The sequence below is a fragment of the Lethenteron reissneri genome, chromosome 44 (assembly GCF_015708825.2).
Source record: "Lethenteron reissneri isolate LAM-NWPU_2019-01 chromosome 44, ASM1570882v1, whole genome shotgun sequence".
Lineage (NCBI taxonomy): Eukaryota > Metazoa > Chordata > Hyperoartia > Petromyzontiformes > Petromyzontidae > Lethenteron > Lethenteron reissneri.
Window position 1 is genome coordinate 4499750 of NC_083822.1, and position 14824 is coordinate 4514573.

Sequence of the window (14824 nt, forward strand, 5' to 3'; positions counted from 1 at the left end):
ATTGTGGTGATGATGATGATGGGTCCAGTGAACCACACGCACTGGATCTCCCAGCCTTTCGACTTGAGAGCCAAGGCTTGGCGCATTCTGCGTGCGTACATCGATTCAGCATGTCAGCTTCGCCTACAATGCCATTACAGTACCTTTAATGCATAATAATTATAAAACAGCGCCGCGGTTATAAAAGACAACTCATTTACAATAATGTGGAATTCTCCATGGCGAGTCACCGTGGCAGACGAACGAACGTGGGGCTAGTCGACAATTAGAACGTTTGGCTACGTGCGGTGCGAAAGAAGTTCAACATACGTACATGCGTACATACAAGACGCGCACTGGTTTAACATTTCACTCGAACCCCGACTGACTCTTGCTGGAAACCTACAACACCGAGGGAATGCATATGCAACCGCTGCAGGGCCCTTGCCGTATGATTGCGATTATAGAGAGAAGCCGGTTCGGGGCTGCGTTCAATTTAAACTGAGGAGAATAATCCGTGATCTCAGGGTACATCTTAAATGTGCGACGTGATGGGATTTTCCTTTTAAGACAACATCGGTCTTTTTCGTGAAGAAGAGTTTTGGGCTTTGCTGCACACAGCCTGTGACAGTTGCAAATTGTGTTTAAATGAGAACCACATTTTAGGATGTCTCAACTAAACTATTTTACTTTAGCAGGTAAGGCCCACAGAGCTATATAGCTCTTTGTCAGAAGCAACCTGGCCACATATGATAGCTCTACGAAGTGGCTTAGCACGTTGGAATTTATAGCAGCCAAATACTCTTAAGCGCATGTTGATTATAATTGTGGAGGGACACACCGGTTGACCCAGGAACAAATCCACACGACCATGGGAAGAGAGACGTGCAAACTACATATATACAGGCACCAAGGTCGGGATTGCACCCACAACCTCCTACATGCTAGGCGAGGTAGTTGACATCTCGCCACTGCGGCACCCCTGAAGGTCGACCGGTTGTTGCCATAGGAATTTTTAATTTCCACTGCTAGCTCTGAGCTGTAAACAGATTCGTACCTTTTCATTCGGTGTGACGATTCGCTGAATTGTCACTATACAGGGTGGCAATTTGGTGTTGCAATGTGATCCAGGAATCAATAATATTTCATATTCTTTGTACTTTCTCCTTTGTAATGTTTCCCCTTCTTTCCATTCGATTTGTAGTTTTTCACTCTGTTTACAAAGTGTGCTGTCCGCGCATTACTGGTCTGCAATTTGCACTTATCTTTTTTTTTATCTTTGCATACAAGGTTTGATACGTGCACCATGAGTATGAGAATAGATTTGAGTCCATCAATCAATGGATCATCACTCTCCTACAAGACGCTCTTACTAAGTGCTCTGAAGAGAGTCACTCCATTCTCAGCAAGAGGAATAGCTATGCGCTGTGATTTCCCGCTGTGCCGCACGCTATTCAGCATGGGTGTCCGACGTTTCGCTCCCATGTGCTGGGAGCTTGTTTAGGAACTAAATGGAGCAGCTCTCACGGTCTCCCATTCAGCTCCTGAAGAAGCAAACCAGCGAGTGGACCTAATGCCAAACAAAGTGTGGCACAACTCAAAACACACACACACATGGACTGTGTAACACAACCGCGAAAACCTACCTACGAATCGTACGTATTTACGAATGTAAAAATGTACAGCCTCATCTCTGGGTGACGAGCTGGACAAAACTTAGTGAAAACCCACATTTATTTCGTTTAATTTATTTTATTGTCATTGAGATGAGACCATCAACTCACCGCATTTGAGGACCCATTATAACCATTACATGGCAAGCGGCTGAAAGCTGGGTTTGAATCCAGGAACACAGCGACATGGGAATTATAACCCCCCCCCCCAGCCACCCAGCCACACATCACTTTTCACGTAGTGATAGGTTTGAAAATTACAGGAAAAAAAATTGGGATAATGGATGGTGGCATTGCACATTTGCTTGTCACAGTTTCATTTTGCTATTTTGTTGATGAGTTTGAATGGTTTCTAGTTAATAGCACTCCCAATAGAACTCTTTGTGCTCCTGCAAATGTATTATCTTTGTCTCCATCCATCATCCCGTTAAAGATGAAAACGTTAAAAACGTTTCTATATTTAGGTGTGGGGAAAAAGTGTGTCGGTCTCTGTGTGAAAAAACCTCGGTGCAGGATTACAGACGTTAAACAGTTTGTGATTAATGTGGTACCATTGGAACCAAGGTGATCATCAGATAGCTTATAGGACACTGACATTAGACCATAGACAAATTAAATATAATTGCGTATTGCATAGTGAATATTAAATTAAAGATCCATACCCGAGTTTAACAAACTATTTTGTGATGCTACTGGTAGATTCCTGGGATTTATTTGCCAATGGTGAGGTTGGTGACCTGATCTGGCGTGAGCAGGGATTGGTTAACCCCTAGGCTAATAAGGCCTCAGGCTCTCATATTTTGTAGGCCCTCCTTAAAGCCCCTCAATTCCATATTGAAGTAACAGCTGAGCTACAGTAGCGTGGCCATCAGAGCATTCATTTAATAATAACACTTTCATTTTTATATTTCGCTATTCATGCTAATAGCATCCCATAACGCTCTAAATTAATTATATATGAGGGCCAAATCACATATAAAGCCACTACCAAGCAAATTAATTGTGATTACATCATTAATGACTTTCTCACAGCTCAAGGCAGATAAGAAAATGTTCTTTGTTCGAAGAAATAAGTGCAGTGATTGATTAATATTTGATGAATTTACCTTTCTACAATACATTTGTTCATTTTACATAGGTAAATAAATATGTATGACTTCATTATATTTTTGTTGCAATATGTCATATGTCTCGAACGGTTTAAGCCACGTCTCACTTAGACCTTTCTCAGTTGTACAACGCTTCCACTCCATCCAAAGCTACGCTCCACACTTTCGTCGTCTTGGTAATCTTCGTCTTTCCTCTTTAACTCATCGTTCAATTAAACGACGATCTGAAAAAAAAAACATTCTCCATGTACACGACTGTCATCCAGTAATCGGCCACAATGGAAAAAAAACGGGGGCGCAAACGTCAAGTGACGTGAATTTCAGCGTCGAAATAGCAACAGACCAACCCCCCCCCCCCCCCCCCCGTGGTTCTTTAGGCAACGTGTCTGACAAACCTGTGCCTTCCGCAGAAGTTCTGATGGGTCCGAGTCTCAAACCCCAACCAGTATTTGAATTCTTAACTTGACGACTGAGAGTCAAGTGCTCCAAATGCAGATGGTGCGATGTGAAATCGGCTCGTGCGGTGGCAGCCCCCCTCGGTGGATTATTACATCGTAGTATCGTGAGATAAAAAAAAACAAATAATCTCCTTAAGCATTTGAATCAATGCATCAGCAGATGGATAAAATACACTACTGCGTTGTGATGTCGTAAGAAGGATGTATAGTCATGAACATTGCCTCAATATAATAATTGATTGTGCAAAGCGAATAAAGTTTGTTACGTTTTTCTATATCACCACGCCGTGTGTATCTGACAAGAAACTAAATGAAATGTGACATTATGGATATTGCTTTGTAGACTGCTCTGCTTAGTAATTATCAGTCTGCAGCACGGAGAGACAAAAAAATAATAACCGCTGAATGAGATCTACCTAAACGGAGTTGAACTGTCTGCACTATTCCATTTATGACAGAAACAATACATGCATTCTCGTAGGAAAGTGACGTGCCCACTAGTACACCGAGTTCAAGACATTGTACATATTGTACAACGTATGTCCTCTAACCAGATGATAGTCCTTTGAAATGCGATACTTCTCTCGACTGCATTGCGCTTTGGAGCCAGACGTCTGAGTTGTATTCCCAGTCACAGCGAAGAGAAGTAGCCGATGATATCTTAACCAGGCTTGGACAGCCCTTCTAAATATATTCTCTTTGATTCATAGTTTTCTCCAGACACTCACGAGTTCCTTTAAAAATAAGAAATTCGGTTAGATTTGCTCAAATCCTACCCTGATGTATAATAATAATAATTCATATTTATAATGAGCATTCCATCCTAAGATCGCAATGCACAATGTATGAAAAGCAGGAAACAAAACAGAACAAGGGCAACCGACCAAACTAAAGAGGGAAGGCCACTTTAAAGAGATGGGTTTTCACAGCAGACTTAAATCTATCTACCGACCCTGATTGCCTGACTTCAAGTGGCAAGGCATTCCATAGCTTGGGTGCCACGCAAAACAAAAGCCCGAGTGCTGAGCAGTTGGAGATCAGAAGATGTTAAGGACCTTGATGGAATATATAAATGTATTAGTTCCTGCAAGTAATGTGGGGTGAGCCCTTTTAAAGCCTTCAAGGTATAATAATCCTGCGTCTCAGTGAAAACCTCCTTAGATAAATCGGACGGCATATTATAATTAATCGCCGTGGTGTTTTACGCACCACGCTACGATCCTGAAACCCAAGGTTAAAATCTTTACCGTGATGAGCATGCAACTCCAGTGCAAATCGGCATCTAAATCTGGCTCTGGCCTCCACTAGGTAACTCAGCCTAAAACGAAGCATCTCATCCAGTAGCGGTGTGGTTATCGACATGAGCATTGGAGAGGTGAAGGTGGGCTTACGTCTGTTGCGCTGGCTATGCCCTCCATCCCCCCTCCCCAATTGCATTATGCCAGCCTTAATAGGTGCTCGCTTACAGCACTTATAAAAAAAAAAACAAGTCCTTTACTTGTAGGTTATAAAAAGGACGGAACAGTTTCATGACCGCTAATATTGAATTAGAGTTAAGAAACAAACTTAATGAAATTATCTGTATTGTCAGTGGGACATTTTTGTGGAAATTGAATCAAGTGTATTTAAACGTGATTCATTATACGCATGCTATACGCACGGTTTTCATGGATTTATATTTTGTTTGTTTTGATTAAAACTTCGCGCAGGGTCTGTTACTGCACTGCTCGCATGCGGATGTTAATGAATGTAGTTTTTATGGGAACAACTAAAGCTTACAACCGGAGAGTTCTTTATCTTTTTACAAACCTGTTCCCACTTCTCTGACAATGCAGTTACTCGTTCAGGTCACTGCTAGGGGGAGCGCCTCTACTGGGCAAGCTCTCGGGCAATGTTTTCACTAATTTTCAGAGCGGGGCCACTTTCATCGATAAGACATCATCAGTGTGAGAGCTGCCACACATTTGAAACCATTGGGTTTGACAGCACGATGGGGTATTTTCACATGTCCGTGTATTGTCGGGGTGCCGCACTAAAGGCCATCACGGGCCACCAGTGGCACGCGCGTGTCTTGCAATGAAGAACGCTGCCCTAGAGCAGCAGTCCCCAACCTTTTCGGCACCAGGGACCGGTTTTGTGGAAGACAATTTTTTGACAGACCGGGGGGGGGGGGGGGGGTTCATCATTGGGTCTTTCCCCCTTTTCAAAGAAGCTCTCTGGCGACGTTTTTGACTCTTTGTGGCTACTAGGGGTTAGAGCTTGTGGGCTTAACAAAACCGTGACTGAGACAAGTGCGCAGTGCGGGAAAGAGGCGTGGACGGAAGCGGTCAATAAAACAATGGGGGCGGGCCACACACGGACTCACCGCTCACCTTCTGCTGCTGTGCAGCCCAGTTCCTAACAGGCCATGGACCTGTACCGGTCCGCGGCCTGGGGGTTGGGGACCCCTGCCCTAGAGGATATTCGGTTTCATCTTCCACACCAGCCACATATCCTGGAAGAGTTACGAAAAGCAAAGCCGTAATTCAATCACAGCAATGTCCTGAATTGTCAGGCATGGGTCGAATGTCAACGTGTCCCCATGCTCACGTGACTGGAGAAACAACCTCGACTGTGAGATCGGTCGCTCTAGCCGCAGTGCCACCCGGCAACATTTGCGCCAGTATCGTAGAGCTTCCTCTTATCCGTTTACCCAATCGCCCGTGATTCCTAATCATCCGTGGGAGACATAGCGTCCACGACAACTCCAATTACCAACGGACATATTCTTCCGATTATCTGCGATGCTTTCGTTAAGTGGAGCACGTAACACGCATTAGCCCGCGGATGATGCGATCCGCGATAGAGGTTCCCTGCATCCCAGCCACATCGTCAGTGTCATTGCATCATAACATACATTGCATCATAACATACATTGCATCATAACATACATTGCATCATAACATACATTGCATCATAACATACATTGCATCATAACATACATTGCATCATAACATACATTGCATCATAACATACATTGCATCATAACATACATTGCATCATAACATACATTGCATCATAACATACATTGCATCATAACATACATTGCATCATAACATACATTGCATCATAACATACAAAAGCAATACACAGGGAACCCTCGGTTTAACGGACTCATAGGGTGGAAGGGGTGTCTGTAGAATCCGATTGTCCGTGAATGGCCAAATGACGTGTTTTGAGCACTAAATCACACCCTACCACATGCAAACTACTTCCTGTTAATATGGGAACCTTTCTTGCCAGGATCAAAATATAACAATGGGGTTCACCCTTTCCGTGCTAAGATGTTAAAACACCAAACAGAAACCTTTTGCAAGGAATCCTGTCTGCATTAACCCACAATACTTGTGGTGAACATGCAAAGAAAAAAACATGCTCTGAAAGATACATGCATTGTCTTTGAAACTGATTGCGCCACACCAGAGGCAGCTTTCTTGAGAGCCTAGTCTCAAACAGTGTTAGACCAGCTTATTTTCCACTTTTATTTCTCCTATTTTGACCTATTTTAAACAAAAAAAACACGTGTAATGTAATACATACCTGTGAGAAGATGCGAATATTAACCGGACTGATTTCCACATTACTGAACTTAGTCCGTTGTTTGGGGCAAAGGCCGTTGTTGTTGTTTTCCGATCTTTGGAGAAAACTCTGATTCAGTAGATTGTGTCTGTTGAATCTGAGATCCTTGAATGGGGGTCCGTTAACCCGAGGGTGTACTGTCCACAGATCTACTCGTTAGTGGCAGCACATTTTGGGCTTTTTACTTTTCCTGTACTGGACTACTCCTGAAATATAATACAACGATAATATCCTTGAGTACTCAAAGAATATGGGTATTCTTTGGAGGAAATCTTATCCAGTAGCTGGAATAATTTCCATTCCTAACCTTCATATTCAAAACTATGAAAATCTGATGTTGAGAATTATAATCTTAACAGCATATAAATGGCCCAAAGGAAAAGCATAATTACGTGCAGGAAAGTTTAATGAATGGGCGTTAAAGATTTAGCTCCCAATTTTTTTCTTGGGAGGGGGGGGGGTGGGTCTAAAATGTACAATGTTAGCTGTCGTTTCTATTTTATATAGATGTGTCATATATGGAGTCTGCATCCTTCAAAACGTTGCGGTGAATATGTTCATCGGCCTACGTCCAAATCCCAAAACTGCTTAACCGTTCGTACTTCTAAGTGTGCACTCGGCTCTATATCTGCCAAGTGTCGGCTTACTTCGCTCTTCGAGAACATCATTGGATTTATGTAACTCAGTCGCTCAGTTGCCTCGTGACTGACCCTATCTTTGCGACATGTCCTCATATACACACGCAAGTTTTATTGCCAAAAGAGAGAATTCATCTTTATGTTCTCTCTCACCTGTTTAAGTAGAGGACATTGGCAGAAAGTTAAAGCGAAGTAGATCATGAAAAGCTCGGACCTCAGAGCAGATGAATCTGTGGTGGGTACGGCGTGAACACAACGGCAAAATGAACTCATTAAGCAAACGGTAACGGCGAGCATCTACGTACAGAACAAAATAAGCAAATTACATTTATTCAAACACCACCTTTGTACACTTGAACGCACGTTAATGAATGCATCTGTCACCCGACTCGGAGAAAAAACATTTAATGATTTCTGCAACATCGAGAATTATGAATGTAGAAAAAATATAGGCAGCAGCCCGAAGCTACAGCATAATATTATACAGTAATGTTTCATTAATGGGCATTTGCAGTTAGAGGTAATGAAGAGGAAATCTTATCCAGCAGCTGCTCTTTTTTTATTAAAACAATAACTCATGTTTGCTGAGCTTCAAAACGTTATCGCAAAAATAGATTCACACGCAGGCGAAGATAGAGGCGGCTGGGGGAGCGGTGGCACGGTGGTTCGCTCACTGTGGCCACCAACCTGAGTTGGATTTGCCATCGCGAGCTCACTGAAGTGGCGAGTGGTGTGTGAACCAGCAACTCGGCTCCCTCCCTGTTAATTATCATCCTACACTAGCACCCTTCTCATCCCATAGCCACCAGGACCTGGGAAGGCTTCCTCCAACCGGCAGTGTGTTAATAAAGAACCGTGAATCATCACTCTTAACATTATACTCAGATAAAGAACCCCTGTGTGTATTCTAGATTTGAAGCTTTCGTGACTGCAAGGATTCATGCTCTTTGTTTTTTCGGTAAAAGTGTATTAATTGTTTTACCTACGTGACTTTACCGAAAAAACCAAAGAGTATGAACCCCTGTGTGATTGCGTAGGTGAAGAAACATGAAACAAGGTGAGGGAAAGTCAGAGGTGGGGAGGGTGATAATCGCTGGGGGTTCTACGATGCATAGAACATTTTTTATTGATACTGTGGTCCAATACAATTTAAATGTTTTAATCGCTGTACTATTAATGCTTAGCTGGATACCCGTGAAAGTATCGGGGTTTTACTATTGTTGCGGTGTGGTACTCTCATTGTTTAAAGACTGAACGGTAGCGATGTCATGATTTCCCCCTCCCCACCATCCACCCATCATTTACATTAATTCTAAGCAGGTCAGAATCATAACATGTATTTATACTGGAGGAATCCGAGGAGCTACACAGCTCTTTTTCACAGATATCCAGCCAGGGTGGGTCAGAAAGTTACAACAACAATACAAAAACAACACGATAGGAGTGCAAAGTATAGTAAAGCTAAGCAAATCACGTACACATACAACTTATAATGCCCACTGAGCTATTAGTTTATTTTTCAGAAGCAACCTGGCCACAATTTATAGCTCAACCAAGTCGTTTATCTTGTGGAAATGTATAGCAGCCAAATAATCTGTACATATATGTCAACCCATGTCTATTTATTGCTTCAAATGCTGGTGATTTCCGAGCGTGGGTGTTGGAATAGGGCAGACATGATGTCTAGTTCACCTTGAACGGTGGCAATTCAGACCTTGCCATGGACATTTGTAGCGTTGGTCAGCGCGGCTTGTTGAGTTTCGATGGGTCTGTACCTCGTGTGTGTGTGTGTGTGCCTAGCGGCATAACTAGTGGGTACGACGTGGACGTAGTGGACTGCTCACAGTGCTCTGGGAACTACTCGGCGACTGATCTGAGTTCGATTCCTCGCCACGGCTCACGTCATTCGTCCATTCATCACGCACGGTCAGCGGAGGACCGTTGTGCCAAACTCGTGTTCTCTTGCGACAGCATTCGCATAAACTGCTCTTGCTGCCATACACCGGCGTCTCGAGTGATTTGTTTGAGCGACTAACATCTGTGGCGAGTAATACTTGAAGGGATGGTCCTAGGCCTTCCCTAGGTCGACTCAGCCTCGCATGATCATCTTGCAAAGAAGACGTTTTGCTTGGGGGCTATTGATGAGGTGTCGGACGCTCATCCCTGGCACTACTTTTTCAAGTTTGTAAGTGCCACGACGGACGAACGAAAAACATATTTCTATACCTTAATAGTAGTCGCATGATGATGACGACGACGATGATAATTAATAGCAGTTCAAATTTACTTGAGCCTGGGCACCACCGCCAATGCAAGATTTGTGAGCAGCAAGGTGGCGATTGGGAGGTGCGGTGGCATCAAAGACATAGGTCACGGTGACCTCTCTAATTGCACTCGTGTCACCGTGGGGTCCCGTTGCCTATGGTGGTCGTGTCACCGTATGACCGTGTCGCTGCGCCATCATGTCAATATGCGGTCGCGCCACTGGCAAGTTTGCTACCGTTTTGATCGTGTCACCGCGTGGTTGCGTCCCTGCCGAGTCGTGGCACGGTCTGGTCATGCAATTCGTGCTGTCATGTTACTGTGCGGTCCCGTTGCTTTGTTTTCGCGTTGCCGTGTGGTCATTTCACTGTATTGAGATTTTGCCGTGTGGTCGCATTGCCGTGTGGTCATGTCACTGTGTGGACTTGTGGTCGCGTCGCCATGCGGTTGGTTGACCTTGACGGCGGCTGCAGGTGGTTTGAGCGGGCGAGCATGCTCGTCATTCTGCTCAACTGTGCCACCCTGGGCATGTTCCAGCCCTGCGCCGAGGTGGAGTGCCACTCGCAGCGCTGCCAGGTGCTGCAGGTAGGACTCTCGCTGGCACGACACGGCGCCACGTGCCGACGACGGCGACAAATACTGCACACGACAGAATGATTATCATGATGGTAATGAAGACTGATCACTACATGATGACAATGATCGCGCTAACCTCCGATCGGTACAGTTGGCTACGTACGGTGCAAAAGACGTTCTACGTACATATTAACCACGACGGTAATAATGGTGAAATGCTGTGTATAAAAGTATGATGCTGCAGAATGATTATGACAACAGACATAATGATGATGATGGATGCTGCAGGCTGGCTACAGCACCACCAGTAAGGATTACGATGCTTCACAAGAATCTCTACATGACTTATGGTGTTTGATGGATCGTGCTTAACGCTATCGACAATGATTATTACGATGACATTGACGCAGTATAATCAACACAATTATAATGATAATTAATAATTGCACAGCTTGGATATAGAATGATCATTACAGTGGTGATGATGATGATGAGAGTGAGCTGAGCACCACTGATATTGAGATGTCCGTGTGATGAACGGGAGTGGAGTAAGTGAAGGGGTTGCCAAGTTGGAGTTATTTATTCCTATCATTAGCTGTGAACCCACTCGCGGGTTTACAGCTTATTAAATTTAGTTCTGAGTAAAGTGAAATGCTCTAGGGAGCTTTGGATGGCAGTCAACTCCATTGGCAGCCCTGAGCCAGAAGTGTCAATTCCACATTCCCATGGCAAGGGCGAGCCCACCTCTGCACGAACCACTGTTGGATTCCATAACAGTGGTTCTAAATCTTGACTTAAAGCTTTTGTGACTGCAGGAATTTATATTCTTTGGGTCTTTCGGTAGATTCACATACGTAGGTTAAAAAATGACTAAATAAAATTAAACAAAAACTACGTTTCGATCGCAACACAAGCAATCCGTCATCAGGTGGAATAAGTAATATTTTGAAAGACTTTTTTTTAAACACGCTTTAATGTAATGTACCCTACTAGTAATGGAATAACTCCACGACTCCAGGAAGTAGGCCCCAAAGCTTGCCATAACGTAATGGACCGTGGTGGTTTACAGCCAACGTCAGTTGAGCGTGGACAATTAAACCCATGCCGAAACATAACATATACAAAAGAATGTTTAAAAATATAGTATTGTCATCAGTATCATATAAGCATACCAAGTTTGCAGTCGATACCACATTGGGAAGTGGGTAAACATTGAGTTACAAGATTTGAGGATACAACAACAGACACAGTGAGATAATAAATAGCGTGTAATAATAATTAAAAAGGGATGGAGGCCACTAAAGGCGAGCTGTTTCTAAAGGTCAATAACCCGTAAAAACAAAGTTTTTCACTATAAATCCTTTATATGCGTGGCATCGGTTCGAGTTTTGAGGCCCCGTGAGGATTGATGGGCTGGGTCAAGTCCTGATCGGGGTTTTAACTTGTGACCTTTCATTGCCAGTCGAGCCCTCTGATTGGGAAATGCCGAGCATTACTTTAAACAATCCAGTACTCATCTGAGCCAGCTATGGTCCACCCCCACCCTTCAGCAACCAGCACAGATCGGCGTGGTGAAGTATGGTTAAACAACCTCCAGTGACCGTCACTTTGTGTGCGTAGCCCCTCTTTCTAGAGTTTGACAAACGTCTGAGCGTTATTTATAATTATTATTGTGGATGTGTAATCATTGCTCCGAATATTATCGTTTCTGTACATGTGTCAATCTCAAGCCGTTGTTGGCACAGGGTACATTTCTACAAAGTCGTCCATCTCCTAATACTGATTACATCCATAAGCAGCACAACGTAATTACTCAGGCGTCATGCACAGTAATGTTACGCAATATAATTTTTTTTATTGACCTCAAGTAATTTAACCTTGAAAATATCGGCACTCCGCTTTAATTGTTGGCTCTGCTATTTGAGCATCCTTCATGCGTTTTGGCTGCTCGCTTTACGCTCGTTAACGCAAACTGCTGACAACATTGTTCATCCCTTTGAAGAGTTTTTTTTTTGGAGCATTGTCAAATTATTAAAAGTAAAAGTCATTAAAAAAAGGCAGCCAAGACTTGCCAAGTAACATTCGTCTCATCGAACACTGAAATGAAAAGTACAGTAATAACACTGGCTTACCAGCAACTGCCTTCAGCAATTAGTGGGCCTAATTACAGCGAATGCGTTCGCAGGGCTGGGTTTTGGTGGACTACTGTACGTAAGCAACTTCGGAATGACAATTGAGGTCTACTTATCGTTAAAATACGGGTGCTCGAGGCAAGGTGCAATGCCTCCACGTGACCGAGCACATCAGAGAGCTGGACTTTAACAAAGCAACGACAAAAGACGCCTCCGCCCTGCGACCACAGATGCAGAGGTGGCCGCGCTCGGGGAAATCGCGTGGCAGGTCTCGGGGGCTGGGGGGATGGGGTACGAAGTTTGGAAACTTGGCAAAGATCGTGGCGTGAGGGCGTTCCCGATGCAACCAGAGCGAGGACGCTGCCGCTGTCTCTGTGATGGCTGGTGGGACTCGTGTGGAGAGGGGTGGGGGCAGCGTTAGTGAGACGGACCACGGAGGTCAGTGACCATGTGCAAAATCCACCAACAGCGACAACGACGATTAGATGCTTCGCAGGCGTAGGGGGTTACGTAGCATGTGTCATTACGTGTGTCGATAAGCCAAGGTGCTTCCAAGTTTTTTGAAGGATGTGATAACGGTGTAATGAGGGGGAGAGGTAATGGGAGGCCGTGTGAGAGCTCCGGACCGTGGAGGTCAAGCGTTGACTCTTCGTCATCAGCAGCAGCATCTATCATAAGGAAGGGAGTGTTGGGCGAGGTGAGGTGTAGTGTTATCAACTACAGTCGCTATAATGCCCCCTTGACTCCTGAACGAGTTAAGCGAGCATCCATCCACAATATGTCAGCGTTGTCAGCATTCCAGTAAATCTGACTTGGGCGTCATTTGCATATTTAGTAGACATTTTTTACGGCATTGCACAATTTTTTTCAGATGCCGTGCATTTCCATGCTGATTGCTCCGCAGGACATCAGCGAAAACATGGGGTGTTTCATCCGTCAGGGATTTTCCTATTTAAATGTTTTACCAAATGAATAAAACATGGGTTTTCGTGTTTGCCTCCCTTGCAGGCCTTTGATGATTTCATCTTCGCGTTCTTTGCGGCGGAGATGCTGGTGAAGATGGTCGCCCTGGGCGTGTTCGGGAAGAAGTGCTACATGGGCGACGCGTGGAACCGCCTCGACTTCTTCATCGTGGCCTCTGGGTCAGTTCCCTGTTGCATTTGTTGCTGGTAATTTGTAAACGAACACACAAAGGGTTCGCCTTCTACGAGACACTGCGGGCCGGTGCGGTGGAACTTGTGGATGGCGCACGGTGCCTGCGAAACCCCCGGTGAACCCGAGTTTGATCACTGAAGATCAGTAGGCGGCGACGTCAGTGGACCAAGTGATTCCGTAGTTGAATGGCGGAGGGCTGTAGTGAGTGAATCTGCAACTGCTCCGCCCCTTCCCCCCTAAAAAAACCCCAATGACAACAAATATTGACTGAATGCGATTCTTTTTTCAAATTTCTCATCATAATAATAATCTCAAGTGTCAATGCACTTACATACAAAAGCACTGCACTCAGGCAAAGAGTTAATCACATTGAAATTCCTCTTGCCACCGTTTTGTAAAGTGTCTGTTTTGGCAAATTAAAATGAGGCAGGGTATCTGCAGAGTGGCGTTCGCTGGGGTAGATAGCGGCAATTCCACGCCACTTATGCCTGCCTCGAAACAACAAAATAATAATCAATGCTGATTTCCGCACCGTTGTCAGTCCAATACAGGGAGGAGGCCTCCCCCAGGGCATCTCGGCCATGGAGTGTTTGGCACGCTGATCAGTGCAAGGTTGATGGTCAGTTCAGGGATGCCTGAACCGGCTCGGATATCATTTGTCGCCGACGCTACCCATGGCTGCGAATTTAACTCAACTGGCCGCATTCATAGCGCAGTGTGTGAACAACTGTGACATCGCTCCTCCACAGGGTATTGTGTTATTGATATTATTATTACATTGGATGGCACTCATTTCCTTTGGCTGAACTGAACATCAGACGGTGATGCTGGGAGCCATTAATTCCATGTTGGTGTCCCGTTGGTATTCAGCTGACTGGGTGGTGCCATCATTGCTTATTGTGCGTTAATATCTTGGTCAGGGCTGACTAAACTCATCATCCACTTGAGGTTCAAAAAATGAATGCCTCTATATGGGTAAACAACAGCGGTTAATCTATACAGGGACTCCTCCTCTTACGAACAATCGACTTTTGAACTTTCAGAGATACGAACAAACCTGTCCGTATGTCCAGTTGTCCCAGAGTCGTAAGTTCAACCGCCGCACAAGCAGATGGCGGTGGTGGCATCTACATCTGCAGAACGTGAAGAACCAGTGGCATGTACATCTACAGGAGATTATACAACTGTAAAGCCATTCCCCGTGTTTAGCGTACATGCCGTATA

The 14824-nt window shown here is 44.5% G+C and overlaps 1 protein-coding gene across 1 annotated transcript in view; it reads left to right on the forward strand.

Moving 5' to 3' along the window:
- The window catches only part of LOC133353428 (voltage-dependent T-type calcium channel subunit alpha-1H-like), a 307728-nt gene that overhangs the window by 109763 nt on the left and 183141 nt on the right, over window positions 1-14824 (forward strand). Inside the window, 2 exon segments of the mRNA XM_061569680.1 lie at window positions 10211-10322; window positions 13454-13587. Coding sequence (XP_061425664.1) covers window positions 10211-10322; window positions 13454-13587 — 246 coding nt within the window.